Source organism: Chamaea fasciata, unplaced genomic scaffold (genome assembly GCF_029207755.1).
Source record: "Chamaea fasciata isolate MVZ Bird 193981 ecotype frontalis unplaced genomic scaffold, bChaFas1.0.hap1 SCAF_13, whole genome shotgun sequence".
Lineage (NCBI taxonomy): Eukaryota > Metazoa > Chordata > Aves > Passeriformes > Sylviidae > Chamaea > Chamaea fasciata.
Genome location: NW_027094098.1, coordinates 8,378,867 through 8,405,125, shown reverse-complemented (window position 1 = coordinate 8,405,125; position 26,259 = coordinate 8,378,867). Strand labels below are relative to the sequence as shown.

Genomic DNA, 26,259 nt, shown 5'->3' with positions numbered 1-26,259 from the left:
CAACTGGTCACATACAGGCCATGAGCAAGTGTTACTGTCCTCATATTACATGAGAACTGGGTAGGAGCTAGATAAGGTATAGGACGTGGATCACTTGGGAGCAGAGGTGGGCTGGTGTCAGCTGAAGGCAGAACACAGAGTTTCATGTCTTGGTCTTGAGCTATAATGGTGATTCTTTGAGCAGTGTGTGACCAGACAATGCATTTGGTTAGAGATTATTGTTGCAGCTTTGGCGTTCAGCAATAACTTGTGCGATGGAGCCACGCTGGTGGTGGGCACTGGTTCATGCCCCAGAGTTCTCTGGCACCACTGCAGCAAGTCATCTACTGATGGAGCATGGTGGGAAACAGAGTGACACAGCAAGAACTGCAGGAGAAGGAAGAGGTAGATTTGCGGCAGGTGTTAAGCAATGTTTCATTTGCTTTACAACACCCCACAGAGACCTCTGAAGTGTGAGGTACCTCAGGGCAGACTCTGCAGGGGCCTGTTTCAGCCCCATAGCAATCCTTGGTACTATTCCTCTGGAAGTGCACTGCTTGATGAGAACCTGGGTTGCAAGAATGACACCTTAATAATTTTGATGAAAATCTGAAGTTATTTAATTGCTGTCAGTTACATCATACTTATTTCAAAATAATTAAAAGTGAGAATAGAATTAGACCTACTTGTCTTTAGCAATGTCTAATAGAGGGGATGTACCCGTAAAAGCCGTGAGTCATCAACAGAAAGGAAACTGCTCTCTATCATAGCTTTTGCAAACATGCCAAGGTGTGTTTAGGTGTTAGGAAGGAAGTCACCATCTCTTTGCTGAAGAGTTGGACAATGCTCAGCTACTGAGGGTGGAGTGGGAATACCAGTGACAGTGAATCAGGAAAACAGGGCAGGATCTGTTTCTGAACTTTCCCCTCTGCTTAGACTGACTCCAAACCTGAGAAATACCACTACGTTTATTTGAACATTCATGTTTTTATCCTTGAATTGGCTTGCTAAACATTTTTTTAAAGTATAACAGTCAGGTATCACTGTGTTTTTAAGATAATGGTTTGGACTGAAGTAATAGTACATTTAACAGTTGAATTTTGTATTTTGCATACTAAAGAAAATTCCATGTTTGTTATCATTTTAAAAAGCTGAACAAACAACAATTACAAATTACATTATATTATACAATATATCATCTTCAAACCCAGGAAATACAAATTAGTAATTACTGAAAAGTGTTCAGTCTCCCTGGAGAATGCTTTTAGTTGATGTGTTTGAGCAGATTCCACTTTGATATATAATTATACATGTTACATCAACTACTTGGTCATTCCTTGTGTGCATAAGTGGAAATTTTGAGGACACATAAAATACTCTAAAAGTTAAAGATCTCTAAACAGAGCGCATCTTCCCATTTCCTGATAATTAATATGAAATTAAGCTTTAAAACATGGAACTGCCATTTTCCATGACAGACATGGTAAGTCCTGGATAAAGAATGGACACACACAGCCTGTGCATCTCTGCCTTTGTAACAGGCACTGCCAAAGCGGGGGGGTGGGTGGGATGTCTGTTTTCCACTTACCTTGCCTACAGCTATGACAAAGGCTCAGTGTTTCAGGAACTCATCAGAAATTATCAGATTCAGCAACCTCACAGATTTCTCCATTCTGCTAATTACATAAATGCTGCTGAGAGCCCAAGTTTTACCCATAACCTGGTGTTGCTTAAAACATAAATCCCTGACTGCCATAGGGCGAGAAGTGCCAAGTCTCCACACACCTGTGTAATTTATGTGAATTGCTACTTTAGGAGCAGAAAAAACCTGCAGCTGTAAACTACTATGGCATCTTGTTGGCTATTATCCAGTTGAACTGTCCCTACTTTAAAAATAATTCACCTTAAGAACCAGTTTCTTGAAATATATTTTAATTCCAGAATGTGTGGAGTTAAGAGATTACTTTAGTATTCCAACCTGAAGAAATGACATGGAATTAGAGACCTTTACTTAAAGCAAGGTCTGATGTCTATATGTTTCTTTGAAACCACATTCCTATCCTCAGCAATTAGAAACAACTGAGAGGTGAAATCTCCTTGCAAGATGTTGGTTTAGAAAGTAAGGCCAAACCATACTTAACTGCTAGTTATTCTGCTGTAAAATGTTTCTGGTGTCAGGACTACAAAATGTGATGAGTTTCTTTGTTATTGTTTTTCCATTGGCTGTTTTATATTGGCAATGCTGCTACTGTGAGAGACCTACCACCTACATTTCATTTGAATTTGATTTTAAGTGATGTAATTGTTAGTATTTATTATTATTATACTGACTTCGGTCGCAGAAAATAAGATGATCTTTACCAGGCACAGTACAAACACAACCTAGAACGAGTCTCTCATCTAAGGTGCTCATCACCTACCTCCATCTTCACATCCCTACATTTTCCCAGGTCAACAGGACTTTGGAGTGTATTTCTATAGTACGGTTTTGTCCAAAACACACACGCCTGTTACCCTATTTGTTGCTGTTTTCCCCAAGTTTTTAACCTAGTGGGACCTACTCCTGGTCGCTTGCTGTTAGTCTCGTTTGAGACTTAGCGTGGCGCGATGTCCTTTGCCCGTCTATGGTCGGTCTGCCTCCTTAGCTGTTCCTAAGCCCAACCTGGCTTCGTTCACCTTTCCCGGCCGGGAGGCGAGGGATGGGGGCGGCCGGGGCGGCGGAGCCCGGCAGCGGCTCGGGGCTGCGGAGGCAGCTGCTGTGGGCCCGAGCGGCCGCCCCTCACCGGGATGAGCCGTGCAGAGGGGACCCAGAGCGGAAGAGAAGGACAGGAGACACAACCGAGGAGCAGACTGGAGCCGGGAAAGCAGCCGGAGCGGGAAGGGCGGGGAGCCGGGCGGGGCCGGCGGCGAGGGGCGGGCGGCGGGGCGAGGCGAATACACACACAGAGACGCATCCCCTCTCTCTGCCGGCCGTGACAGTCGCCCGGAGCCCCGGGACCGCGTCCCGCCCGTTGCCGCCGGCTCCCCGCGCCCACCCTCCGCAGCCCTTTCTCGCTGCCGCCGGGCCGGGGTGGCCGCTCCGCCAGCCGCATGCCCGGAGAGAGCAGGAGCAGGACGGGGCAAGGTGAGTGCCGTCCCCTGGGGCTGGGCTCCGGCGGGGCTGCGCAGGTGGGCGCTGCCCGTCGGCGCTGGACGGGCTCGGCTCTCCTGGGGCAGCCGGAGGCGGCGGAGCTGAGGCGGAGGTCGCTCCGGGGGGACCCGCCGCGCCTTACGGGACTCAGCGCACGGAGCGGTAGCGGCGGTGCCACGGCGGGTCGGGGGGGGACTCCCGGCAGCTCCTGCTGGGTGGATCGGGGCTGGTCCTGCTCCGGCTCCTCGGCCCGCTCCGCGATGCCCCGTGCGGGGGAGGCCGCAGCTCCGCGCTGCCCGGGTCGGTGCGGGACGCGCGGGCGCTGCTCGTGCCCGTGAGGGGCCCTGACGGGGCGGCTCCGGGGCCGGCGGGCCCTCGACCCGCTCCCGCTCGGGTGCCTTTACTGATTTGTGCTTTTGAAGAAGTTTCAGCGTGTGTTTAGGGGCAGATGTTACACGAGCGTCGGTTTCGAGGGAAGGGCCACGGTGCGCGGGGCCGGTCGCCTCCTTCGAGCCCCGTGGTGGTTGTCACGGAGCGGCTGTGCCCCCGCTGCTGTTTGCCTTGGCGGGGCCCGGAGCCGGCTCTCGGCCCTTCCCTCCGCCCGCACGGCCCCCGCCTGGGGAAAGGAGGTGGGGGAGGCTCGGGCCGAAAGGAAAGTGGAAAAAAACAAACAGGGAGCGTAATGAGTTACACTTGTGGAGCGAGGCTCCGCAGCCCGCAGTGACTGTGGTGGGGAGGCTGCGCTGGTGCGCGGACTCGCGGCTTCGTGCCGGCTGCGGGGTCCGTGCGCTGCCGCTCATCTCAGTGCTCTGCTGGGCAGCGGCCGGGAGCTGTGATTTACTACGGAACCATTTACGTTCGTGCCAGAAATTCAACTAAATCCTTTAGTACATTTTCACAGTTAAAGGGCAAAGGAAATTCCCTCATCCTCAAACACTTGCTATGGAATTACTTTGGTTGAATACTTGGTTCTGTAGCAGGTATGGAGGTCTGCCGAGTGCAACAAGTTACGAGAGAGGTGTTGTATCTACAGAATTTGAGTTCAGAATAGGAGAACCCATGGGATTTGGAAACAAACGGAGCTAAGGATTTTTTGCAGAATATAGGTATTAGAGTGTGTGAAACAGAGCTGCCCTTGGTGCAGATGAAGTAAGGGAAAGCACGGGCATATCTCTGGCTTGTCATTTAGTGGATTCTTCTTCTAGTCCTCCTATTTCAATTTTTGTATGACATGATTCCTGTTCTCAGTAAATGTTTGTGAGCCAGTTTCAGTAAATGTGTTGTTTTGCACAGAGAAGTCACTGACTTTCCCGTCGGAGCGGTGTGTATGGGTTAGCAGTGTCACAAGGCCTCGTGACCCGTGAAGACACTGTAACACTCAGTATCATTCCCTGCACATTCTCGCAGACCTCCGCTCTGTTTTGAATAGCTCACTTCTTCTCAGGACTGTTTCTGTGTAGACAGTTGTTCTGGCCCGATTCCAAGCTGTGGGAGTTGTATGTGCACATAATTTGGAGGTGTATTATGTGGAGTTGCTTCCAGCAAGCCGCCAGTGAGACCACATGGCCTTAAACAAAACTGTTTTGTTTTGCTGCTCATGAATTGAAGTGAGTGATACCTGCTTCTGGGAGTTTATGTGTAATACCTTCAAATTTACCCAGGAACTTTTTCCTGTGATAAAAAGTTCCTGAGTGTTTCCTTCTTCCTATCTTAAATCTTTTGCCTGAAGTGTTAAAGAAAATTAACCCGACCTCTTAAATTTTGTTTATCCTTGAGTTTTATTTGTAAGTTTTCAGTGCTTTAGCTTTTTGAACACTCTCCTTTGATGAAAGGCTTTTTCTGGTTTTTCTGTGGGAGCATCTCCGTGCTGCTGCCAATGCTGCAATGAACTCATTTGGAATCCTTTTGGAGTGCTTTGTGTAGGTGCTGTATTTAATTGAAGACAACTCGTACTCAGTGTATGAGTGAGAGCTGTGTTTGGAGAAATAATTTGTTGCCATTTTCTTCCTGTGAAATATGAAGGGAAACTGGCAAATGATATGTTTGAGGAAGACTATTTTGTTTAATTCAACTAGCCTCTAAGTGTCTTTGCTTTGTCACCAAAGTGTGCCTCTCAGCTTGTGGGGGTGTGTTGTGGATTCCAGTTGTTCGGGTCATCTGAAATCTGGAATTAACAAACGGCTGAAGCCTTGCATAAGTCTTTAGGAGCGTGTGAGATTACTGCAGTGTAGTTGCTAAAAAAAATTTGAAAATAAAGGACTTGGTAAATACTCTCCAGTAATGTGTGATTAATGAGCACCTCCTGCTTTGCTTTTAACTATAGCAGCTATAAAGTAACTATTCTGAAATAAGCGGTTGTTTAACATGTGGCTGTCGTGGTCTCCACCCGCAAATGTAACACGGGCTGTGCAAACACACACGGGCTGCGCTCCCCTCTAGTGCCAGCCGGGGTAGAACGTGCAGGGATGTGCTGTCAAGTACCCACACGTGGGCAATCATTAACTCGCAGGTGCTCGGCACAGCCCGGGATCAGCTGAAAGTGTTCCTGGCGAAAGGATCAGGCTGTTAATACCTAAACACAAGGGTGTGTGTACATTTATTCACTTCCTAATGACGGGCTGATGAATAGCCCGAGGGGAGGCTGCTGCCGTGGCTGGAGGAGGTCATTTGCAGTGACATGGGTCTTGCCCAGACCACTTCTGAGGGCAGTGCTTGAAGGTATGGCCAATAGTAAAATGTAGCAATTTCCTCCAAAATTTTGTTTAAACTGGTCAAGAAGCAGAAGCTTTATGCTCTTGAAAGAGGGTTTTGGCCTTTTGTGTTAAATTATTATATATGCAATCAGAAGTGTAACTAGAAAGGTGCTCCATTCTGGTTTGTTTTTTTTTTTACTTTTTCCTTTTCTGTACAGTTAATTATCCTCACAGTCCTCTAGTTGCCCTCATAGCTCTGCAGGTGTGATCAATGTGTGGTACAACTTGCATTCAAAAAAGTTTATTGGCTTTTACACCACTGAAGCTTGCATAAACTTGGAAAGTTGGCAAGAATTATCTGGACTTGTGTGGTTTCTGTAGAACAAGAACAGCTGCTCTGCTGGTATCATCTCTCAGACATTTTAGTTGTTAAAGAGAAGTGCAGCTTTTTTTAGTTTATTTTAAACACTTCACCGTTTCTCCTAAATTAATTTTCAGTATTATAACTAGGAGAAGAGTATGTCTGTGTGTACTGTATCAGGAATCCTACTGGTTTTATTTAAAACACTACTGTGTGCCCATGTAGTGTTCCTTCAGACGATTTTGTGGACTATCACCTATTTCCTGAAGATTACAACCAGCCGTTTGCATAGGGTGTATTTTGGGGGTGACTGACTCCTTGTGCTTATGTATGGCCTTTACCTGGGGGAGGTTAAAGGCAGGCTGGAATTGCAGCACCAGCACGTTTGTATGGACATATGCAGTGATGAGGATATCCCAGACCTGGCATTCCCCTGTGGACAGTGAGGTTCTTGGGTGAGGACGAGCCCTAAAATGTTTTGCCTACAGAAGTAGGTGCTGTCAAAATTAACATTTGTTGATGCTCCACAGAGAAGTAATTAATAACCAAGAAAAAAACAAACTTGCTGAAGTGAGTTGATTGTTGTGTGGAGGGGTGGTCTTGGAAACTTTCCCTTGTAGGTTTGGATTCTGACTGTGCTTAGCAGTTGCAGGTGAAAAGCTATAAAGCCTCAGTTCTAGGGCAATACAGCTCTGTCTGCCTTTCCATGTATTAAATACCTAAGAATGTAAATGTGAGGCAAACTTGACAAACTTCAATTAAGTGTATTAAACTGTGCAATAATCCTGAATGAAATAATCGTGATCATTAAGACAGTAGGCTGAAAGCATCATCTTTTTAATTTTAGGCAGAAAATATGACTCCCTTCCAGGCAGATAAAATTTTCACGTGCTGCCATTTCCTGGCAGTGATGATTCTGATAAGGGGAAAAATGTGTTGTATTTGTCTCAATTGATGGGGTATTTCTTTTGGTTTTCGTTTGTTCCTAATGTATTTTTGTTTAGGATAAACCTCTTTATTTTGAGGGAAGCAGGAATATGCTGAAAGGATGAGAATAATATGAAGAAAAGGGACAGTGGTTGCATTAATTTTATACTGAGCATGCATGCTGTATCTCATTTTTCTTTTTTGTTCTGAGTCTGCCTTTACGATGAAAAAGGTTTAATTTCAGTGCTAGTTTCAGAAAATACATCTTTTTTGTTTAGTAAGTTGTTCCTTAAAATGACTTAGCTTTGTATAGCCCTTTTAATATTCTTTACAGAAGCAGCAAAAAGATACTTCTGGAAGTAGTTTTCCTCTAGATAAAATCTAGATTAAAAAAAATAGAAAAAAAGTCTTTGTGTTTTATTGTTACAACTTTTGAATAGAAACTTAGTGCTTGCTTTCAAATACAGAAGTTTGAGGAGGATAGAGTTAAATAGATCTCAAATTGCAGGTTGTATGAGTCACTAAATTGGGAACATAAATACTCATATTCTTTGGAAAGGACGTCTCAACATTGTTTTCCTGCATAGTGTCAACTGAAAAACACAATACAATATGTTTAGCTTAAAAGTAATTTTATTTGCATTTGAAATCATAGTTTATGATAGAAGTCAGATAACCTTTCGTGTGTTAAACTGACCAAAGGCTAGCATTAAATCTCCAGTGGAAGCTGCACTTTTATACTGATGTGTTTTGTTTACTTGCTTTGCTGAAAAGAAATAAAAGCTTGGAGAGGGGTAAAGGGTAGAGAAATGGGCAGTGCTGGAGAAATCTCCCTGATAGAAGGGATAGGTTTTGTTTGCTGTCTGGTGCTGAAGCCAGAGATTTGAAATAGGAACATCTGGGTCTTTTAGTCCAGAGAGAAACAGATTTGTCTCAGGATAACATATGTAATTTCAACATCAATGACAGAAAAATTTCTTGATATCTGCGTGTGTTGAATAGAGTATAGTACTTAGTGTTCTCTGTATTCTGCTTAAACTATATTTCATTTTTTTGTGTGTATCTTCTGCATTTTAAACCTTCTCTTTTAAATGCTTTGTTGAAGTCTTTGCAGGTGTTTCATAATGTTAAATTTTGTTCTAATCAGATGAGAGGTTTGGTTGCACATTTTAAGATACAAGATTACTGAAGCCTTAATTTTTTATTTTATTTTATTGATGTAGCAATCAACTACCATGCCAAAAGTGACAACAAAGCTCACAAACATTCCCTATTGTGCCCTGCACTGCTCAAGTTTCACTTGAAACCACTGGCAGCTCCTGATAACTGCAGATTGGAGAGCGTGGATGAGTCCCTGCTCCTCTATTCATGGCAGCAATGGGCGGTATTATATAATATTCTGGTGTGCAAGACAGACTGAACCAGCATTCTCAATTCTTTCTTGTTCTTTCCTGAACAATAACCTGCTAAATTGTTTAGGAAAATCAGTGTTTATATTTTGGCAGTAGAACGTGTGCATGTGCCTGCTGGTGGTGTCCCTGATGTTGCTGTCTTACCATACAAATGTATTTGAATGGTTCTGAAAGCTGTCTGAGATGTAACCCTGTCCTCTCTTTGATGCTGGGCAAGTTCTCTAGGGGCTTTCATTGACAGTAATGTTGGATGGATTACAATGTAATTGGTTGGCTTCCATTTCTTTTGGTATTTTTTAGGGAAAAGTGCTAAGGTTCAGTTGACCCAAGGACTGGTTCTATTGACAGTGTCATCTCATACTGGGCTGTATTTCTCCAGCATGGAGCACTCTTTCATGTCAGTGCTCTGGCTTCAGCCTGGAATGAACTTTTTATCTATTTATTTATTGAATAGTTGTCTTTTACCTTTTAATGCACTTTGTGCTGAGAATAAGTACAACATTCATGCTATCTCAGAATTAAATATTGTCTTTTCCATATGCTGGATGGACTGTCTCACTGTCTACAGCAACTGTGTGTCTGTGGGAGAGGTAGCCAAACTGAACACTTGGTGTGAAACAGGGTCATTCCATTACTTTAAAGCTGCTTCTCTGTCACCTTGAAGAGTTCTGACAGATTCACCAAAATGTGCAGCACCTGTGGTTCTCTGAACTGCTGCCTCCAAATATCTTTGTATATATGCTTCTGTAAAGTACCTAAATAAAATTTAACTGCACTTCTGAAGAGAGTGGAAGGCATATATTTTTAATAGGATGCCTTCAGAACAGGAATAAAAACTCTCGAAAATAGGTATTTGAAAAGGTTCTCCAAAACATCATTCTTTAGAACATAAGGTGCATTTTTAGACCCAAAAGGGTAAGTAATAATATACCACATGTGTTCTTTGAGGTCAAAAAATAACTATGGTGTGTGTGAAACCAAGTTTATGGTATGCTGCATGGATGACTTGGATTGAAGCAGTCATACAAAGTGGAATTCTCAGCACTACTTTGAAATATTCTTCAAGAGCTTCTTGACTTTTCACCTCGTTTCACTGAAGTGTGCTGCAGTGGCATAAAAATGTTTTGCAACGGCCATATCTGAGAGTCTTAGAAAAACAATTTGAAGAAAAGATTGTTTTTAGAATTTTTTTTGTTATGAAGTTAAATAGTGAAGTTTGGTTTAAAGTTTGGTTTGCTTTAACAAACTGTTTGCCTAAGGCGGCAGCTGGTTGGGAGCTGCATGCTATCGAGATGGGAGATACTTGTGTTTGCTGACTTTGGGTGTGGAAACGTTGCTTTTCAGAAAGCACTGCAAGAGTAAATATGTTCATTCACTAGAAACAGCAGATTTTAGGCAGTTAGGGAGGAAATGGGAATGGCCTCTTTAGAGATGTTACACTACACCTGCTAACTGGTAATCCGCTCTTCAGGCTTTGTGAGCATAAAGACATTTGCTTCAGAGAACGATGGTGGGCAGCACACCTTTTTCCTTGTAGTAGATGCACATTATTGCCCATTACATAGTGATGCTATTACCTTCTTTTTCATTAAAAAGAATAATAGTTTCTGCATTGAGGGTTCTTAGAGTTCAGAAAAGACTTTTTCTCCTCACAGTTTTCCTATCAGCTAAGTATAACGAGATACTATTTCAACAATGCAAAGCATTTTAGTGAGGGTGAGGAACTGTGGGAACATGTTTCATCAGAAGATATTAATTATTTTTGCTTTAACTGTAGTGAACAGCTGTTGAATGATATGTTATCTTTTTAACTACGGCTACTGTGAATATCTTGTCTGGAGATAGAAATAGGGTGTTGAAGGAAAGGCAAAAAATATTTTTAGCCTGAGGATCAAAGTGTATCTACATTTAATAACATGAGGGGAGGGGAAAAAAAAGGTGGAGGAGAAAATGGGCTTTGTGTAGGGAATCAGTTTTAACAAGATTGGCTGATACCCCATTCTTCCAGATATAAGTCAGGTTTGTGCCTGTGGGGTGTTGTGATTTCAATCCTTTCCTTGAATCTTCTCATGTTTTTCTGTTCTAGCGATCCTGCAGTGCTGTTCTGTGCAGGTGTTCAGGGGCTTTAGTGCTGTGCTGTACTAGAGGCTTTCCCCAGGCTTTGTTTTTGTCCACTTAAGGGCAATTGCAGAACTCTCCAAATTAAATACAAATGAATAAAATATACTTAAATATAACACACTTGTCAGTATTTGAGCTAGTGACTTACCACTGCTAGGCTTTTCTCTGCCATTATGTGGTGTAAGATTCTGCTGTAAGGCAGATGGACTGATAAGGCTTCAGATAAAGAGAAGCATAGAAGCTTCCATTTAATGGAAGCATAGAAGAGATAACTTAAGAGAATTTTAGGGTTCACGTTTCCCTCTGGGGACTCTAGTGTTAAGCAACCTATACTTGGCCATAGAAGATGAAGTATTCTGAATTTCAGATGTCTCATCAAAACTGGCAAGGATATTTCTTCAAGTTTCCTCAGTAAGACAGAGAGAGTAGTGATAAACTTAGTTGTTATAAATAAACTCTCTGGCATTGTTTTCCTATGTTTTTGTTCTGCAGTTGTGTTTTGCCCGTTTCCTGCTGTTACAGCACAGCATGATCTCCAGGACAGCACCTAGTTCAAGATCGTGTCCCTTATCTGGAACAGGCAAGGTTCAGTGTGCACAGGCTGGGGAACAGAGTGCGTCTGAGCAATCTCTTAAATTAGTATTCAGTGACTTGTCTTGGCATCTGGCTTCAGGTTTTTAAGAGGGAAGTTGATAGATGTGTTTTCCTCCTTCAAGTTTCATCATGAACCTTGACTATGCCATGAAGTTCAAGTCCAAACAAGAGTTGGATGCTGATACAGAAAGAGGCACCTGTGAACAGCATATTTTTTTTCTGAACATTGTTTTTTTGCTTCTCGAGTTGCTTTTCATTTTCTAAGATGTTGTTGTTGCTGGAGGCTAATTTCTGAGGATAGTTGTAGTATTCTGATTGTGTGCATATATATATTTTTAAACATATACAAAATTTTCCTTTGCTAGTTTTAGCTTTCATTTTGTGTGGCTCACTTTGAATATGAACAATATTTTTTAGAGAGTATAAGCCTTACAACTTTCTTTCCACCAAAAAAAAAACCAGTTTGATTTTAGACCTACTGAAGCGGTGTATGTTCACTGGAAATATGTCCATAAAATATTCTTAATGCTTGAAAAAATATATTCCCCTTGTATATATTTAAATGATTTTTTTTTTAACTAAAAAATATTTATTCTCAAGAAAGGGTCTTAAGGGAACTCTATGGTGCATGAGGAAGGAGAGAATCTACAGGCTGAGAATTTTTCTCTGCAATTACCTTCAAGAAGAAAAGTAGTGGTGCTTGGTATCCCTGGCTTTGTAAAGTGTTGACAGATACCGATTTTCTGTTTGCCATTTAGAAACTAAAAAACCTTTGGTATTTTGACAAGGCCATGAAACTTTTCAGTGTTGTGGGAATCAGCTGTTTCTCTACTTGATGCCCCTGGTAGAGAGTGAACAAGAACCTGTGTAGACCTGTTGAGAAGGAACAGTGTGACAAAAGTGGGTCCCCAAAGCTCATCTGACTCACGGCTGTCCAACCTCCAGTGTGGCTGGAGGGCAATCCTGATGTGGCCTCCGAATTCTAACAGAGCCCTCTGTCCCCCCAGACAGTAACCACGGAGTGTGGTTGGAAAGAAGCTGATGTGGACAGCTGATACAGGCAAAAGTCACTCGAGGTGCACAGCGTGCGGCTGTTGTTCTCAGATATCAGGCTGGGAATGTGAGGGAGTTGAGCAGTTTGACAAGATGTATTCCTCTCTGCATTACTTTATGTGGTTTTCTTTTGCAGAGCATCTCAGAACATAAATTAGGTTAATGCCGTATTTCATGTATTTTGTTAGATCTCTGTCAACCTTTTTCATCAGTTGTTCATAGAAAAGAATAACACAGCAACTTCTATCACTTCTGACCTCTGCTTTTGCTCTAGTTTGAGTGTGGAAGTCTCAGTGCAGAGATGTGTATGGAGTGCTGGCTTGGATATTTCCAAGGGTGGGGAGGAGAGTTCTGAAAACAGGTTGGGTTTTTTTCATTCATACATTGAACAGTTGCACTGCTCTAGTACCAGCTCACAAGAAGGCAGTGGAAGTTGCACCTTTTCTGCTGGAATGGCAACCTTGTGGTTTTGTAATCTGAATCTTTGACCTTCCAACTTTGAGAGTTAATGCTTCAAACCTTGCCATGGACCTTTGATCTTAGTGGTACAGGTGACTGTAAGAGGAGGTAAAACTCTTGTTGCCATAACTTTTGTCATCATTGAAGAATCTGGGCTTTCCTCAGGTTAAGAAATTGCTTCCTCAAAAAGGGGAACTCTGCAGAAGATGTTAAGTATGGACTCTTGCAATATTGCTTTAAAATGTATTTAAGAAAAACTGTTTTCTTCCTGTGCTTTTATAGACTAGAGAGGCAAGTAATAGTTTAGTTGATAACGTGTGTTGCTGCTGAGCCACTCTTAGAATTAAGTTTTTTTGTGTGGATTTGTTTGGTGGGGGTATCGTGTTGTTGATTTGGTTTGAGTTTTTTTTTTTTTTTTTTTTTTTTGTGGTTTTCTTTCTTTGTTTGTTTGTTTTTTCCTTTGTGGCATTTTTGTTTGTTTTTTTCTTACTTTTCATTTCTTTCAAAATGATCCACTTGAGAATCAGGAGTAAATTTGAGGTCAGGCACTGATCCAAAAAGAGGTCAGATGGCTGAGTCTCTGTTCCTGCCTTCACAGAGGTGAGGCTTTTGTTGTTTTCCCATTAGGAATAGTTTGTTGGATCATTTAGAAAATATTTCAAGAAACAAGATTGTCCAGAAATAGACTTTTATCCGTCTCTATTATGAGGGATGTTTAAAAAATGCAAGACTAAGGACCTATTCTTGCAAATCCATACTGTTTGCTCTGAAGGGTCAGTGCCACAGGCTCGGTTCACAGCAAGAGGCAGGCAAAACCAAGACATTAATGTCAGTAAGGACTCAAGTTTGGTTGTTGGTACTGGGACATCTGTCTGATAAACAGGGCTTTGCCAGGGCTGTTTATTCACTCTTGCATGGGCAGATTTTTGAAACCAAGATGGGCATTCTCTTCAGAGCATTTAGTCTGTGCAAGTTGGTCTTATCTACCTGCCAGTGGTGGGATGTGTGCACTGTAGTCATGAATAGCTTTTCATGCTCTCCCTGAAATCTGTCAAGTCAGATTTTGACTGAGGTTTCACACAAGTTAAACCAGCTTTTGAATGGTTCTTTGTACCCACTTGAAAAAAGTAAGGGATTACTATCTTGACAAGCACAGGCTATTTTCTGGATATATACTAGTAGGTGTTAAGTAATATTCAGTTGAGCCTGATTTCTGTTAATCCATTAGGTCTTGTGCTGATCATAATACAAACCAGGTGTCAAATCAAGTCAAATAAGATGAGTGATAGCTAAAAATATCCTCTGTCCCCCACCCCCCCTTAAAAGGGAGTGGGTAGGGAAGCTATAGGATTCAGAAGTTTCGGGTTAACAGTGGATCTTGTTACTAAGAAATTATTACTGTTTCATGGTGGAATTAACTTGTATTATGTTAAGTCTTCATTTGTTCTTGCCATGCAAGTCTTTTACTGGAAACTTACTTGATCTTACAGACTTCTTGTAAGCGGTGTAACTTGGGAATTGCTATTGCAATATGTCTGTGCTGTTTTAGAGAGGGACTTCAGCCATGAATGCATTGTTATTTTCTGCAATCGGCAAAGTATGATCCTAAGTTATTAAAATATGCTAAAAAGCTTCTGTAAATCTTTACATGTTAGAAATCGACATTTTCTCCCCCATGTTGTGTGTGTGGATCATTCCACAGCAGTGCTGGCTGTGACTGCTGCTCTGAATTAACAGAACTGCCATGATGCACAGCCCTGGATACAGGCTTGCTGACATCAACTCTCTTGGCATGTGTTCAGAAAAGTAAACAGAAGACAATCAGTGTTGGGTTTGGCATAACTAGCAAGTCCATAAAACTGCCAAATCCTTCTCAGTGTATTCATCCAATTAATCACATTGATGTAGGACATTTACTTAAATGAGTAAAACGTACTGTATTTGGTTTTTAAAAGTTCTTGTCTAAAAGTTTCCATTTTCTACTTAATTAGCAACCACAATCTTTACTTAAATAGCATTTTTTTTTAATGTTGTTCTTTTGTAGAAAAAAAATGAATTCTGAAAACTCAGCCCTTACCATGAGCAGCCCTGCTGTAATAAACCAGTGTGCCAGAGGAGGAATGGAACAAGAAAAAATTTGGTAAGCTTTACTTCTAATCTTCTAAGAGGTTAGTAGACTGCAATACTGGGAGTTTGAAAATTAAGTTAAATAATTATTTGTTATAACTGATGCATTAAGTCTGCATTATTTAACATCAGAGAAGGAAAAAGAGAATTTTTTTATTTTGGTTTTGAGTTTTTAGCAGTTAATGTGGTACAGGGTGTCATGGGGGATGGGCTGTGGAAAAACTCTTGTTCACTTCAGCAGTGCAGCAGTTGTGCTCACGGAATCTTTCACATATGGCAAATGTTTTAATCTCCCAGTGCTGCTGTGATGCTGGGCCATGCTGGTACCTTCAGTGTTGTGAGGCTCCTGAAATTCCTGCCCTGGGAGACATTACAAAGTCAATAGTGTCTACTTTGTTATAGAAAAAAATTTACTCTGTGCTAGAGGAAAAAAGCAATTGCAATGTTAAATGGTAGATGTAGACAAATGCTTGCACTTCGTTACAATTTTTTTGGTGAAAATTGCCACAGATCATGCAGTTTTTAGCACCTAGTTTGTGTTTGCATGAAGGGAGCATGGTGTTGAGAAGGCTTTGAGACTATTCCACTTGGGTTAATGAGAGCCTTTTTTATTGGGAGCCTGCTGGTTTTTACTTGCTGTTGTTTGCTAGGGTTTTTTTACATAATTTATTTACCGTGTGGCAAACAAAGCAGTAAATTCATGACAGGAAGCATGACACCCATATGGACAAAAACCTACCTCACATTGTTTTTGTTGCCTGAGAAATCCTCTTGAAAAGCTAAAGAACTAAAGAAATATTAGCCAATGAATGTTCTGTTTCCTGTTTCATGCTTGTCAGGAAATCAAATAAAATCCTTTTTTTGCTTTGGTTTTTATGTAATATTAAATTAACAGCATCATAGCACCTGAAAGCAGTTTCTTTTAAACATTTCTTCTGAAACGTTTCTCAACAAAATCTTTGGATGAAAGGGCAGGATGAGGAAGAACTGTGGGCTTCCCTCTTGACTCACAAATCTACTGAGAGGTGGGAAATTGACACAAACAATTTTTGTTTGATGTCTTTTGCTGTTTTTTATCTCCTGGTTGTGGTGTTGATCTGGGGACAGTTCTGTTTAATATCTGTATCAATGAACATGGTGAGGTGATGGAGGGCAACGTCAATTTGCAGTAAATTTGCAGATGACTCCAAGTTAGATGGGAGTGTTGATCTGCTTGCAGGGTAGGAGGGCTCTGCAGAGGGATCTGGACAGGCTGGATCAATGGGCCAAGGCCTGTGGTTTGAGGTTCAACAAGGTAAAGGTAGATCCTGCCTTTGGGTCACAACCCCTGCATCTCCAGGCTGGGGGCAGAGTGGCTGGAAAGCTGCTGCCAGGAAAAGATCTGGGGATGTTGGTTGACAGCAGCTGAACATGAGCCCAGGTGTGCCCGGGTGGCCAAGAAGGCCAGTGGCATGCTGGCTGTGTCAGCAATAGTGTGGCCAGCAGGACCAGGGCAGGGATTGTCCCCCTGTACTGGGCACTGTTGAGGCCGCAGCTCAAATCCTGGGTTCAGTGTTGGGCCCCTCACTACACAAAAGACATTGAGGTGCTGGAGTGTGTCCAGAGAAGGGCAACGGAGCTGGGGAAGGGACTGGAGCACGAGTCTGATGAGGAGCAGCTGAGGGAATTGAGATTGTTTAATCTGGAGAAAAGTAGGCCCAGGGAGGACTTTATCAATAGCAGTGGGATGCATGTCTGCTTAGGTTTCTAAAATACTGATTTTATTCTGGGGTTCTGTGAATACTCCAGCTGAATGAACATTGTTTTCCTCAGCCTAATAAAGTGCAATGGTGCATTGCCTTACTGCATTGTTCATTTATTGCTGTTTATTCATTGTCTGATTCTTGGAACTTATTTTACATTCGGATGGTTCTGGGTTTATTTTCATGAAAATGTGAGTATTGGTAAGGACTGGTGTTAGTCATAGGAAGATTAGAAATGTCTATTGTTAAAAGTATACAATGATAGGGTAATATATTCAATTAAGTCAAAAGTGTCCACAGAGAAAAGCCCTGAGCAAGACCTTATCTAGCATTTAAATATCATTTATGATGCATGTAAAAGGCTTTGATGTTGCATAAGGCCCCCTAGAAACAGAGAGGAGAGTAAATAATTGACTGAACCCCAGTTACCTTGTACAGCCATTTGCCAAGTCTGCCATTCTGGTTCATCAGTGTTTTTCATCTGCATAGCTTGGTGCATCTACCCTATGAAAGTATAATTGAGTTCTCAAACTTGCAATGATTCACTTCCTTTTGTTGCTTTTTTCCCTCCCAAGATACATAAAGAAGATTACAGCAGCAGCGGAGTGTTGGTAGTAGCAGAAGTGTGACTGCTGTGGATGTCTGATAACTGCAGGGTATGGTGGCAGAGTTCACATGTGAACCAAATTAAGCTGCTCTTGCTAAGCAGGAAGGTGGAGGAACTTGGTGGATGGTCATAACATCAACAATATCAGCTTTCTGAGCTGGTGTGGAAGTGTGTTGAGCAATCAAGGCTTAAGAGCCTTGAAATTATAGAAGCTCCTGATTTGGCAGATTCCCAGTTTCACAATGTTGGAAATTGCAAGAAAGGATCTAAAGACAAGGCAGCAAGTGGGAACTGTGTCAATCCATCCACGCTTTCTGTGAGAGGAGCTGGCTGGCACATTGTTTTTCAATACAAATGTGCAGGAGAATTGGAAATTTTCCAGGTGTTGTTATTGTGTGTGGATTTTATAATGTACTGGCTGGATGAAATCTTGCTAGTCACTCCTTCATTGTGTTACTTAGGATTAAGTCGGGAAGTATTTAATCCTTTTAAAACTAATAATTGAAATTTGAATTCTGGATGTCTCATGACAGAATTTTTGGTGCCTTGGCTTTCTGTTTCTGTCTCCAAATAATCTGCCACGTTCATTATGAAGTATGCAGTGTTCTGCTATTTCTATGACAAAGTTTTCATCACTTTTAGACCAAATCTCTCTGAAACCTGTCCATATTAGGAATAAATTAATCTATAAATCTTAAAACTAAACAAACAAACACTTTTATATGTGGACTCCAGTGCATTCTGACTCTGTACTTATGACTTGGCTTAAACTGAGTCTGAGGACAGAAACTTAAAAACAATTTCTTTTTAATTTTTGTTTTATGCTGTAACAGATTGTTTCATCTTTCCTTTCTAATCTGAGACTGGTGACTTTGTGGGGAAGGGAAGCTATTGAAACTCCAGTCCACAGAGTGAGAAGGAAGTCACGCTTAGATACTGAACTTAGATAGTGCGAAAACTAATTTGAAGCCCTGCTTCATCATTGAAAGAGAACAGTTTACTGTCATATCTTAGCGTGCACATGTCTGGAAACTCTTTGGTATAGAAAAAGTAATTATTCTGGCATAACAACCTGGATACCTGGATCTGAAGTGCCTTTTAAAAAAAAAAATTTAATTTTTTTTTAAAAAAATATGTTCGTCTGTTTAAGAACGAAATAGAAATAACAGGGTCAACTGACATTAAAACAATACTTGAACTGACATCCTCATGACTGAGTAAAAGCAAGATAGGAAAGCAATGGTGAGCAGCTGAAAATCTGCATCTTGACTTAATAAGGAACAATGTAGATACCACATAACTCTTACTTTAATGCCTGTGGTTTTAATCACACAGACCTTCTTTCTCAGTGAGGACCAGAACAGAGTAGCTAAAATGCTGCATTCTGTACCTCAGAGACAGACAAGTGCACAAGCTGACTCGTAGCTTGTGTGGGAAGTAAGGCTGCGTGACAATAAATCATCATGACTCTGTTGCAGCTTTTGCCAGCTGCTAGCTGATGAAGGAAGAATTATGTGTCTGGAATTACAGTAAGAAGAGAAACAAGTTTTACAACTTTCCCTGTTTCTCCTATATCCTTGTTTAATCAGTAGAAATGAGTCACCCTAAAGAACTTAATTAAACTGGCTCTAGTCAAGTGCAGTTTAACTGCAGATGTTTGATTACAAAAGGCACATACACGTTTGGGGAATACAAGGTTACAGTGTGTGCAAAAAGGAAGCCCCGTAAATTACAGATTAACATTTCAGATAGCTGGATAAAATTCATCTTATCTGCAATAGGCCTTGAATTAGTTGCTTTCTAGTAATGTCTTATTACAAAGAGAGAAAATGCTCTTCTTGGAAATATGAAGAATATTCAGGATGGTTTGCATAACATAACAATTATGACCAGCTACTTTGAATAAAGCAGATAAATATTTGCTGTATATATATAAAGTCACTTCTATCTTACCTAACCTAGTTTATTTAAAGTACTTCTCTGCCCATAAAAGGAGTACTAGAGTTGATAATTGTTACAAGGGAATTATTTGCATTGGGACTTGCAGCCTGAGACCGGTCCCTTAAAGGAAGTGGATGAAGTTCCAGGAGACTGACGTAGGACATGGAGAGGGTGACTCATGAGGCTCCGTAGCACACCCACAAACAGTGAGAGATGAGAATGTGCTGAAATGGTTAAAGTCAGTGCACTCACCGACTGCTGACTTTGCCTCATGCACACATGAAATGCGCTTTGTAGCTGAAGAAAATATGCCCCAGAGGCAAATGCAAGTTTAAACATATGTTCAATCATCATGTCTTACAAAACTAAGTATGGATTGCATTTCCTCATCCTGGATGGGGTCAAAACCCTCTTGATTCTGCCTTGGGAAGCCCTGGGGCTGCCCCTGGCCCAAGCCCACGAGGTGGCAGCCTTGGTTTGGATGAGCGGCTCTGCCTGCTCCTCTCTGGTCGTTCTCCTTCCCCCTTCCACCCCGCCCTTGGCTTTTTTTCTGGGGTCACATAAAGACACCGCAGCAGAAGTGAGTTACTAATTGCTTGTTTAAGAAACACTTTAATAAGCTAAGGCTGCTGCTTGGTGGGTTTTTTTAGGGGGTTAATTTTTTCTTTCTTTCCTTTTTTTTTTTTTTTTTTGGTGAAAGATCATCACTCACTGGATTCCTGGCTAAAGCTGTAATTTGCATCTTGTACAAGTGATTACATTTTCTCTGGGTCATACTGCAAATAATTTTTGTTGATAGTGTGTCTCTTAAAGCATTTGCTGCATACTTGGTTATGACTATTGGGGTCTACCTGCTTTTTCACTGTTATGTCTCTGTATTATAGTTGTTAGCTGAGGAAGGGAGTTAAACAGTTCTGAAATACCTGATTGGTTCCAGTTGAATGTCAAGAAATTTTTATCCAAGTAAAAGGTAATGACATCTTAGGCTGCCTTCAATGGTATTTTGTTTATGAACGTGTGTTAGTGCACGGGCTGATGACGTGGCTTTTGTATTCTGACAAGAAATTGAGTGTTCACAGGGAGTTAATAGAGGGAGTGAAATACATTACTTTATTAAAGAGCTGAGGAATGTTTTAAAGCTGTAACTTTTATTTACTTTCATGTAGGAAGGGAATGTAAAAATCTATCAGTCCATCTATTTTTTTAAAAAGTATCTTCTTGTGTTCTTCCACATGGGCTATCCTGGTGAAATCTAAAAAATAAGTTTAATAAAAAAGGTGACTTTGGACTGTGTGAGAAACTCTCTTGGCTGGAACAGGAATCACTGGTAGTGAGAAGCTGAATCTATATAGCTTTAAATAAGGACAGGCTTTCACATTTTGGTGTGTTAAATTTTTAAAATTTTCTTTCATCCTCTCCTCCAGATTTAGAGAAGTGCACGCTATCAGGGTGATAAATAACACAGGTGATTAGGCTTGGATCACCAATGTTAATAACTAATATACTATGGAAGGAGGCCTCACCACCCCTAACCCAGGTTTTGGTCATTTGTACATTGAAATTACGGTTATAGAGGATGAAAACATCTCCTTCAGTGCTGTCTTGCAAATATCAAGTAAATGAGTTTATGTATTTTAGTACAAGGATGAAATTTGTAATCTCTCTTAGTTCTTATTCATGCTATAGAGCTTCGTTTTCTCATTCAGATATGCAGCATCTTGATGTATTTTCTTTTCCTTCTCTATTTTCATCTGAAAGAAGAAACCACACAAAAATTGCAGAAATAGTAAAAATTTCTTGTTGAAAAATATGAAACATGTTAACAAGCCAAGTAAAGGAAAACACTGCCTTCCCTCCTTCATAGTTGTCAGGGCTTAACCCCTAACTAATGACAATGATAGTGTCACCAAAATCGGGAATAAAACTCTCTGGCAATGTAATTTCAGTGTGAGGAAGAGGCATCACTTTTATTTTAGGTGCCAGATGTGAGGAGGATATTTCTGCCTAACCCACTTGCTAACACAGTCGTTTAAATCTATATAGCTTATACATATTCATTACATTTCCCAAGACTCATACATACATGCTAAACATTCTCAGGATTTCTTTTGCATATTCAAATCACTTATTGGAGCTTATTTACATTAGAGTAGGCATCTTTAGAGGGTCTCTGGTGGTCAAATGGGGAACATTCCATTCCTCAAATTATCCTTGTTTTGGTCACAGGCCTTCAAAAATAAAGTTTCTTTTCTTTGAGTGCACCGCAGCATGGTCTGGCCAAGATGCAGGTTCTTATCAACATTGCTCAGGCCCCACGGTCTTTAAGGCTGCAGTAACCACTTGTACACTTTTATACAGGACTAAGCAGTGTCCTGCTTTAGTTAGAGCTAAAAGAGTTCACAAGATTTAAACGCTATTTGTTACAATGTAAGCTTTTCCCAGCAATAATAGTAATTGTAATTGAAGGGACAGAGAAACAAGCCATGCACAGTATGGTTGCTCATTGACCGATTGCATCCCCATGCAGCCATTGGCCCCCTCCAGTTCCCTCTTATACTTGGCATCACCTCCTGGCTTATGGAATATCCCTGTGGCCAGCTCAGCCCAGCTGCCCTGACCATCTCCATCCCAGTATTGTGCAGCTCTTCGCTGGCAGAGAAGGCGACAGTGAGTGTGGGTTTTTGCTAATCACTTTGAAACATCTTGATTCTCTGTGTGGGTGCATGTGTCTATATCAAATGTGACTTTTTTTTAAATTAAAAAAACCCCAAAATCCAGTGATCTACCTCTAGTAACCATCTGTTTCCTATATGCTTACCCTACTTCTCTTTCTAAAGATTCTTGTCCTTGGTCATGATTCCTTTTCACTGAGACTCCAGAATCTGTTCTTATAGACAGTTTGTTATTATTTTATACTCTTGTTCAGCATGTATTACAATTGAATTTCTAGTTAATACTCTAATATTGGTAGGAAGACACTTCTTCTCCCTCCCTCCCCACCCAAAAAAAGAGCTCTTAGGTACGCTTAGTCAGTTCTCTGGCTGTACAGGGAGCTGGCTTTTAAGGAACACAGATGATATTTCTTTGGGAATATTTATACGTTGCAGTATTTGGAAACAGAAGATCAGAAACAGAAGGCTGTTTTGTAATTTGATCTTTCCTTCGTGGCGGAGGGAAGGCTGGAGGGTATGCGAACTGGTTAAATTAACTGCATATTCCTGTGGGCCCTGAACATTTCAATAGGTAAGTATTGTAAGAGATAATGATTTGAATATGTATCTTTCAAGCTGAATACATTTGGTCACCTGCAAATCTCTGGGACACAAAGGATAATTTTTCTGTATTAGGTTGTCATTCCATTGCCTTAAAACTACCCAAAAAAATTCCTTAGCAGACTCGTTTCTTTTTATGTGGAAAAACCCAGTGTGAATAGGAACATTAAGGCCATTATAAACAGAAACTTACTAAAAATATATGACTAAAAACTACCTGCAAGTATTTCAGAATATCCTCTTGTGTTAGTTAGTATGAAGAACTCATGTTTTTCTTTCCCAACTTTGAACTTAATTATTATAAGAAGCATAAATGAAAAATTAACCTAATGTATTAATGGGAATAGAGGTGGTTTGTTGTCACCTTCTGTCAGGCTTTGTACTTGGTGGTGAAGGCCGGGAGCTGACTGTATTTTATGAGCTTTATGAGTTATGTCTTCATTTTAAAAAATGGTTTCTGTAGTTGTTTTTTAAAAAGTGAATTCAATTACTGCTATGCTTCTGAGTGTAGAGAAGATTTTGTTTCAAAGACTCATTAATTGTTGCAAATTGCACCAAAAAGGAGGAGCACTCAGTCTTTCTCTCCTGGGGTCTCCCCGACCCCACTATGTACACAACAGTAAGATAAATGTGACTATTTTGAAAGCTATAGAATGTGTTTCTATTCCACAGATTAAATGCAAGTGGTATGCGACTAGATAGATTAAAAAAAGGAGAGCAGTTGCACTCAATTTTTAAAAAACTGATGTCTCTTTGCAATTTCATTAGATACATTCACATCTGACACTTTATAATCCATTATTTATCGCCACACAGAGCTAGATCAGGCAGGTTGCACCCGGGCATGCTTAGGCACGTTTCCCTCCCTCTGAGATCTGCTGTTCCCTAACTCAGCGCAGGGAGGGACTCACCCTAAATCAGCTACGAATCAGTAAGGGATGTGTACCAAAGTGCAGACAGGGAAAGTCATGAGATGCTTTTATTGTATCTACCCTGATACAATAAAATATAACAATACACAACAATATACAATCTATAGCATCTTCTCTGTCCCGTCCATCAGATTTTGTAAATTTGGAGATTTTTTTTCTTCCCCCAGATGTCCTCCTTTATCTAAAGTAGCAGCTGACCCAAAGAGCTCTTTCATCTTCTTCCCGTGTGTTGTGTTGACATGGGGGCACTGCATAACAAACCAGAAAATTGTGGGAAGTATCCAGCAATCTCCGTAAAAATGAAGAAGAATACAGGGAGAAGAAATTAGGATTTAGAGGGTTAAATTAGTTTATCGTTAAACATTGAAATTTATTTGATAATCCGCTGGTTTATTATTCCTGAAATAACAAAATGGTGATAAACTCCTCCAGCTGTTGCCTTGCCCTCTGCTATGATGTGATGGTTTCACTCTCCGTGCGCTGGCGCCCGGAGGCGGCTGTGCTTGGCGAACCGCGGCTGCCCGCGGTGTCTGCGCCCCGCGGAGGGCGCTCCTCGCCGCCGGGACCTGCCCGCGCCGCGTTGTTTCCTGTGTTAAATGTGTCACGGGTTAATTCCCTTTGAGCTGTAGCCAAACTTCTCTCACTTACTGGTGTTTGTTTAGAAGGACTTGATAGTACAACGCTTGGTTTCGTGGTAGTTTTTAGTATCTGTATCAAGGTACTGAAAAGGTGAATTCTTTAGCACCAGAACCATTTCTTCATTCCCTCTCTGAAGGTTACGTGTGTGTGGTTTTGCTCATTGTGTGTGTGTGCTGTATGGGTACGGCTGGGCTTTTCTGACCAGCAGTGTCCTTCAGGTCTGTAGGTGTGCTTTGCAGAGCTTTCTCTTGTCAGGTTGAGCAGGTTTCCTTTGCAGGTCCTAAAGAGCCTGTTTGCAAGAAGACGAGTGTGAAATGCACTCTGACTTTGTGCACTTAATTTGGAAAATTTGTATATGTTAATTTTATAGTCATAAACAGAATAGTGATTTCTTACATTTCTCTACTAATGTGAAAATTCATGTAATTGAAGCAGCTGTCCCTGTCTCCCTGAGGAACACAGGCCATGAATGTTCAGCTGTTTGTTTTTCTCATAAAGGTAGGATGGGATCATGATTTTCTCTTACCATGCTCCTGCCTCAGGGCTTTCAGCAACTGACTTCTACCTACAGAAACACATAATTGTCACAAAGGGGGCAGGTAGGAAGATTGAACATAGACTTTAGAACTGGCAAAATCTTGTTTTGGTTTCTGAATCTCTGGTGTCCTTATTTATAGGAAATGGTCTTGTGTTAAATCACATCAAAGTTCCTGAGCATTATTTCCTTGCCAATTTCAAGTCAAACTGTTTTAATTGGTGATTAAAATAATATTTTTTTGCCCAGTTAGGAATCTGTGACTCTCTTGCCAAGATATTGGTAGTCCCCAAAACTGTCCAATCCATCATCAGGTCACAGTTGATTTAGGATTTTGCGTCGGCTACATGGATAGATGAGGATGGTTTGCAGCCTGGTGAAGCAACAAGCTGTCATTTCCCTGAGGAAATGCTGACCCGTTTTCTCAGCCTAACCCAGCAGTTTAGAAATTGCTCAGGTAAACAACACTGTGGTGCTGCAGAGCAAGATTTGGGATCAGTATGGATGCCGGCTGTCTTGTTTTGTTACTTAATCAAGAAGAAATTTTAACAAAGCACGTGAATTTCTCTTGTTTACAATGCTAACTTGGGTAGGAAAACAAGCTCAGTTATTCAAGTGGATGCATTTATTTGAAAGTGAAATAGCTAAAATTTCAGGTTCTTTACACAGTACTTCATAGATATTTTGAGATTTCTGTAAGAACAGAAAGATTTTTTTGTGTGAAGCTGTTGTAAAAATGAAGTTACACCCACTTTTTATTGTGTGTTAATTGTCTATTAGGCTTTGTAATTGGTGTGCAAAGATTGACACTCCTGATACCAGAGCATGCTTACAATAAATGTCTGCTATGGTAATTTAATGCCTTATTAGCCTTTTAGCAATCAGTAACATCTCAAATGCACTATAGGGCATTTTTTTTTTTAACTGAGGCTTTTGCTCACAGTAGAACTCCATTACAAGTGTACTGCCACTGTTTATATTACACTAACGTGAAGATGTAACTGCTTTGATCTGGTTTCCATTTGAAGATGGCTTAAAAATACTGTGATGCTTCTTTTCTGCGTGTTTTTTTGGTTTTTTTTTGCAGTGGAGTTTAGTGATCATCTTAAAGCTCTTTGTTTGCATATCAGACACAGTGTTAATGTTTGTCTTTGTGGATAAGATTTAATATTTTTCACTTCGTAGTGATTTTAAATATTTCTCTCTTGAGATGAAACACCTGATTTTACGAACTTGGACAAAAAATAATTTCATTTTTCCCCAAGTAGGGTGGTTGATTCATTATGGCAGTTTAAATAACAAGCTTTTCCCACCCATTCCATAGATTTACTTGAAGAATAAAAGTTGTGATGCATTTTGAGTTTAATAATCCAACCAAGTTACCCCCTAAACTTTTCTTTCTCAGTAGGAAATCAAGGGACATGGCAGCTCGGAGTTCTGAAACTGTTTTCTTTGCTTTTCAAGGTATCTCAGCAAGTCATACTTGCAGCAGGCTGCATCTGTGTGGTTTGACAAGAGCCTGGTTTCCTCAGGAAATGACATGTGGCTGTGCTATTGGTCTTGCCAGCGACTTTTGAACTCATTGCCTAGTTTTGTTTTTTAGAAGATATAAAAAATACCAGAGCAAATGAGCTCCAATGTTAACATAACTGTGTGTGGGTGGAGGTGGGAGACTTGGGTTAGTACTGGCATGGCCAGGGAGGCCCCAAAGAGCGTGGCCATTGACATCCTTGGT

General features: G+C 41.0%; 1 protein-coding gene across 1 annotated transcript in view; it reads left to right on the top strand.

The window, feature by feature from the left end:
- The first annotated feature begins 2,766 nt into the window (after positions 1 to 2,766).
- Positions 2,767 to 26,259, top strand: part of ARHGEF3 (Rho guanine nucleotide exchange factor 3) — a 101,502-nt gene continuing 78,009 nt past the window's right edge. Inside the window, 3 exon segments of the mRNA XM_066195090.1 lie at positions 2,767 to 2,928; positions 2,931 to 3,103; positions 14,774 to 14,869. Of these exon segments, the coding sequence (XP_066051187.1) occupies positions 2,767 to 2,928; positions 2,931 to 3,103; positions 14,774 to 14,869 (431 nt within the window).